This window comes from Orbicella faveolata, unplaced genomic scaffold (genome assembly GCF_042242905.1).
Source record: "Orbicella faveolata isolate gen_17 unplaced genomic scaffold, um_ofav_v1 contig_3, whole genome shotgun sequence".
Lineage (NCBI taxonomy): Eukaryota > Metazoa > Cnidaria > Anthozoa > Scleractinia > Merulinidae > Orbicella > Orbicella faveolata.
The window spans coordinates 15,884,001-15,890,000 of record NW_028301558.1 but is presented as its reverse complement, the minus strand read 5'-3'; the positions used below and the strand labels follow the sequence as shown (position 1 = coordinate 15,890,000).

At 39.2% G+C, this 6,000-nt stretch overlaps 1 protein-coding gene and 1 non-coding gene across 2 annotated transcripts; one reads left to right on the top strand and one right to left on the bottom strand.

The window, feature by feature from the left end:
* Positions 1–586: 586 nt before the first annotated feature.
* LOC149106615 (transmembrane prolyl 4-hydroxylase-like) lies at positions 587–4,490 on the top strand. The gene is made up of 3 exons (XM_089298171.1): positions 587–1,033; positions 1,233–1,290; positions 3,483–4,490. Exons 1-3 carry the CDS (start codon positions 879–881, stop codon positions 3,747–3,749), a joined length of 480 nt encoding a protein of 159 aa, XP_089154297.1. The 5' UTR covers positions 587–878; the 3' UTR covers positions 3,750–4,490.
* Positions 1,485–1,556, bottom strand: Trnae-cuc (transfer RNA glutamic acid (anticodon CUC)). The gene has a single exon. It is a non-coding gene; the product is annotated as a tRNA-Glu (tRNA).
* Positions 4,491–6,000: the final 1,510 nt, after the last annotated feature.

Here is a 6,000-nt window from a genome sequence, read left to right as displayed (position 1 = left end):
GGCAGGTGCCTCTGTTTGCCTGTTACTAGCCACGTTCGGTCTATCAACATTCTAACATGGCTACGAGGCTTTCGGGTCAAAATTGCAAACTTTTAAAGTTTCTTTTGTCCCTCAATTCCCAGAAGAGACTTGAATACAAAGGAAACAACACCAACTATAGGAGTTTATGTTAAAAGCCTCAGAGCCAATTTAGAATATTCATATATCGAACGTGGACAATTAAAATAAACTTAATTAAAGATTTGATCTTAAAAGTTAGGTCTAAACTGACCAAATAAACTTGCTGACGTCTTTTTTTAATTGTGGAAGGTGAAGAAGTTTGCTGGGAAACACAAGCAGCTCCATCTGGATGAGGATGATCTGCACGACATATAAGGCAAATGGATAAGTCTTTCCACTTTGTAATCAACTTCGTAACATTTCTGGATTTGTAATTAAGCATTATTTTACAGATTAATCGACCATTTTTTTCTTCTTTTTGATTTTGTTTTGAAAAAAGTATAAAGCGCTTTAATGTTGTTCCTAATGTTACAAGAGATGTTTTCATTTTCGATCTACGTTTTAGTTTTGAACGCCTACAGGTTAATAATGAACTCACAAAAGGCAAGTACACATCACATTTCGATTGTATTAATTTTATGATGTATACTCAAACATCCCAATTGGGCTATAGAAAATAGGGGATATATCGATCTGATTACCTAAGGCAAACTTTTTCTTCTTTTCCTTTCTTTTTATGTGTGTTTTAAATTTGTGCTACCTTTCTCACCTGTAATTTATTTTGATTTAACGCTGATGTCAAGTGACTGCCTCGCTGCCTGTTGTTGACTAGTCATCAGAAAAACAAAACTTTTATTTTCATTTCAGGAAGATTAACAATGCAGTCATTTAACAAGTTGAATATTAAGAAGCTCCTCCGGTACATGGATTTCTTGAAAAACAGTAGTCCACGCCACAGATTTCGTTTTAGTCAACAGGCCCGGCTACCACAAGACAAAACCGCTGACCCTGTTTTGAGACGTCTCCACGAAAGGTTATTTCTCCCAAATAATAATAATAATAATAAGTATAATAATAATAAAGTAACTAGAGCGCGATGTCCCGTAGATAAGCGCGGCTGCCATAATTTGCAACAACGTTTTCCAGCTTGCAACTGACTGCGAGACAAGTTGCAGATCAGAAAATGCCACATGTTATGTTGCGACTTAAAACCAACCTGTTCTGTTTTACAGGATCATAAAGTTAACCAAGCTGCCGAGAAAAATAGTTCAGGGTGGAGAACCAATGCAGGTGAAAGACTTAATTTAAAATGCGCACGTACTTGCTATACACTTACATGTAAATGTAATGTATTGACTTGATGCAAAAGGAACACACTGCTTTAATGTATAAATCTGCGAAAGAACAACTTATCGAAGCCATAATTTTCAGAGTAAAAGAAAATGAAGTCGAAATTAAATTGAATTTACAAGTTTATTAATCGCTTCCCACGCCGGGAATCGAACCCGGGCCGCGGCGGTGAGAGCGCCGAATCCTAACCACTAGACCACGTGGTATTGCTCGTTTGGATCAACATTAAGATCCGGCTTGTTTAGAACAAATTGTGCGATCCACGGGATAGGACGTGTTCACGGCAAAACATTAAAGAAAGGAGAAGAAAAAAAAACCATTTTGGAGAAACAGCTTTTCACTTTCATCAAATTAGCTGATTTTTGGTTTCATTTGTTCGTTGGGTTTTTTTAAGGGTTGTTACGGAAGCATGTCTCTCTTTAGTTGTAATTTGATTTAAATGTTTCCGATCTGTAGAATTTTTTTTTTTTTCACTGAATTTTCGATGGCATCTGTCCAACTTCATCAGAGTTTAAAGTGGACGTTCATTCAGTAACGTAGCTTACATCCATTTTTCACCCTGATGAAGGTGGACAGATGTCACCGAAAATTCAGTAAAAAAAAACCTACAGATCGGATATATTTAGGGCGAATAATCAGTGTCCACCAATCACAACAATCGAAGTATCTTTACTTGTACGTAAGTTTAGGTAATTAAACCGTTAAAATTGATTTGAAAAAAACCCTACAAGAAAAGAGAAAAGAGACTTACCCACGCCGGGAATTGAACCCGGGCAGCGGCGGTGAAAGCGCCAAATCCTAACCACTTGACCACGTGGAATTCCTATCTTAACCAGGCTTCCGCCTTAGAGTCAATCAACATCGATCAGTTACGAAAATTTCAAATGTATGATTGACAGGTCTAGTTACTGAAAAAAAAAATTGACACATTTTTTAGGCACAGAACGGCTTTGATACACTGGCAAGGCGCAAAAATTATAAAAATATTCCACTTTAAAAGACTATTGACACGTGTAATAAGTACTTAATTACTGGTCCCAAGGGAAAGAGTCAGTTTGTTTCCACTCGACGTCAATGTTAGATTCCCCTCGCCTTCGCCTCGGGGAACATTAAAGTCGAGGGGAAACAAAACTCACCGTTTACAGATTTTCAATGTAATGTTGTTTACAAAATTCCATGTAAAGACTGCCCTTGGAATTACATAGGAGAAACCGGAAGATGCTTCCAAACCCGAAAAAAGGAACATCAACGAAACTTGAAGAACTATTCAAATGGCTCTAATGTTGCCAACCATACGTGGCAAAACAATCACTCCATTGATTTCGACAATGCTTGTGTCATTGACAAAGGCAATTACCGCGTTCGAAAAACACTAGAATCTTGGCATACAGCAAAAAACCGTTGACGCGGATAACAACTCAAAACCGTTGCCTAAGCAATACTCTATTTTATTGTAATCAGGCCTCATTTACATTTTTATCTTCTTGCTTTTTTCACGCTTGTTTTTTATTCTAAATTTTTTCGCTCCCCATTCGTATATATTTTCGCTTGCGCGCCACATTTTTCATTCGTTAAAGGCTATAGACTGATAGCCGAAAGCTTATGTTTTTAATATATTTTTAACCAGAGAACGTTTTTATTCCAATAAGTTCACAGTAGTTGTTTATTTGTCAAGATATTTACTGAGAAATGTTGGTTGGCGGCTTGGTCTAGAAACACATTGGTTCAATACGAGACAAAAAGTCAAAACCGCAGCTGCAGCAAACTATGAAAACTAAACAACAACAATACACACGGTCACTACATATCATTTTTATGTCCTGCTCTATTTAATGGAGGAAAAAAAACCTTGAAATTTCTTTGAATGGAAACTAATCATTTATTTGATTGGGAATAGAGCGTAACTACATGTAATGTCAAGCCAGTTGAGAGTTGGCCAAGTTATAGTAAGACAAGTAGTTAAAATTTTGGCCCGATTATCAAATGTGATAAAAATCAACTTGAATGATAATCTTAAGACATCGTGTTGGTCCATTAACTTCCGATCCCCTCGGAGCTGTCCTAACCTGGCCAGTTTGATGTTCACTTAGAGAACATAACGAAGTCTTTTCATTACTTTATAATATTTTTAGGAAATTGAAAGAACGGATGAGATCAATCTGAGTATGAATTGCCGTTCGGCCGATCTTATTCTGCCACCAAAGAAAGGCACCTTCATCATGTGGTATAACAACTTTATTGACCCCGAGAGCGGTCTGCTTGGGTCCGTGGACCGTCGTACATTGCACGGCGGGTGTGACGTCATCAGAGGAGAGAAATGGATCGCTAACAATTGGCTGACGGCGCCTACCAAGCACTCAAGATACATTAAGAGCATGTTTGACACAGGATTCGATTGAAAATCTCAGTCCATTTGATTTACTAGTTAGTCTCCTCGTGATAACAAAACAATTGTAGAGTATGTGTTCCACAACATGCGTTGAGTTGTGCTTGAGCTTTGTTCTGTATTAGTAGTGTTTTTTAGACGGTTATTAGTGCTATGATCACTGTATGAAAACTGTACGTAAGGGTTGTCTTCCACGCGTCTATACTGAGCCAATATTAACTTGAAGTTGATAAAGGTAAACAGCCTTTCGTAAAGAAATTGTGAAGCTGACTTCTCGAGCTTTAACCTTTCTCGTGAGAACAATGTCAGCGAACAGTTCAAGACACAAGCGAAATTAAAGACTGTGAAATGATAAACACTTGCCTATTTACCAGCGCGCATGGGCGCAATGCACAATAAATCGTATTGGCGTTATAATGCGTCTACGATTCCAAAACAACTCAGTCCGCCCTATTAGAAGAAACTATATCGTAGCCAATGTTGTGAATAAAGACGATGACTGCAAAACACTTTCCAAAACACTTTCCAAAACGCTTTCCAAAATAAAGTGAAGATAAATGCGAAACTGTTTGCCATAACACTGCGCCTGCGTATCTGTTTAAAGGGTGCCAGTTGTATGATGTTCGGATGGCCGAATCGACGTTTAGTACGTCTTAGTCTTCCTTGTCTTCTCGTGTGTCGTGTTCTGTGGCTGAATCGACGTCTGGTCTTGCTACTATAGGTGTTCCAATAAAGCGTCCGTGTCTTGAGTCTACTCCTGTTGCCTTTTACTAAAGATTTCCGAGGATGAGGACAACTCGAATGAGTCTTTAGACTAATTTCTCGTCGCCCTGCCTCCTGGCAGGGCTCATAACTTAACAGATGAAGTGTATACGCGGTTATTGACCAAACTTTTTCGGTCAAGATGGCTGGATATTGGCCAAGTTCCTTAGCGTTTTTTTGGACTGAGACGGACGGTGAAAGAGACCAATATCCCGCCATCTTGACCGAATAAGCTTGTTCAATAAAGGATTTATTAGTATAAGACTTTCGAGGAAATTGTCCTTGCGGGACAGCAGGTCGTCCCGAGCGGACATGATAGCGCCATCTTGCCCGCTCGGGGAGTCAATTATAGCGCTGGGTTTGGTTCGTCTTGCCCGTTCACGGAGCTAGCCATATAATGAACGACGTTTCTCAGACCGCTTCCATTAGTTAGGGTTGACCTATCAGCACTATCAGCACGAGCATATTTTAAGGAAGTCTTACATACAGAACTACGTGTGTATTTGGGTTTACGTACGTTAAATGCAACATTCCTGTAACCATTGTTCAATCTTGTAACTCCTATCTATCTAGCCACCACCCTCACCTACCCCGCTGCTGCCTTCCTACCCCTCTCCCTACCCCCACCCCGTTGTTTATATGGCTAAGTTTGGCCCTCAAAAGATATCAATAAAACTTTCAGATCACAAAATTAAATGCTTCAAGCATGATATTTTTCGTACGTTTTGCCCAAATGTTCTCATATTTTCAGGATTTGCAAAAAAAGGGATGATCTTTCCCCATTTAGTTAGTCAACAATCAGCTAATGTTAGCGAATATCATTATTGATTTTCCCGTTTTCTGTTAAAATTCAGGCTATGAAGTGCACAAGTAAGTAAGAGGACACCAATAGCCTTTGGCTATAAACATTGACTACCGAAGGTAAATAAAAGTCGTTTATTTACTGATCGAAAACAAGAAACGAAAACGAAAGGAAAATAGTTGAAAATAACGATTACATTCCCACACCGAACCCGGGCCGCGGCGGAGAGAGCGCCGAATCCTAACCACTGGACCACGTGGGATGTTCTCTCGCAATTCCAGTATTTTGTAACATCAATTTTCCCAATTTGTTGAGCTGCGTGATTGCTGATCTGGCAGCAAAAAAAACAACAACAAAAAATCCTTATCTTTTCTTAAAGCAACGATATGGGAAGTTGCTTGCTCCTCATTTTCCGAATTTGCTCCCCACCATCTCCGTTGCAAGCCGGTATTAACGATCTGAGAAAACACCCGTTGCAAATTGGTTACCCTCGATGCAAGGTCGTAACACGTTAAACATTAACGATGTATTGAAGACCATTGAACAAGAATAAAAGTAAGCCAAATAACCCTGTTCAAGTTACAGTTTCCCAAAAAGATGTCTTAAACCTGTCACCCTACTTATGTCCTCACAGTAACCAAATCAAGGGTGCGTTCCTTTAGGGTGATCCGGATCCGGATCAGTGATCCAAGATCATTCG

Coding starts and splice junctions, on each gene's coding strand:
- LOC149106615 (XM_089298171.1), top strand. CDS start 879: ATGCAGTCATTTAACAAGTTGAATATTAAGAAGCTCCTCCGGTACATG. Junction 1,034..1,232: donor TTGAGACGTCTCCACGAAAG/GTTATTTCTCCC, acceptor TCTGTTTTACAG/GATCATAAAGTTAACCAAGC. Junction 1,291..3,482: donor AGGGTGGAGAACCAATGCAG/GTGAAAGACTTA, acceptor TAATATTTTTAG/GAAATTGAAAGAACGGATGA.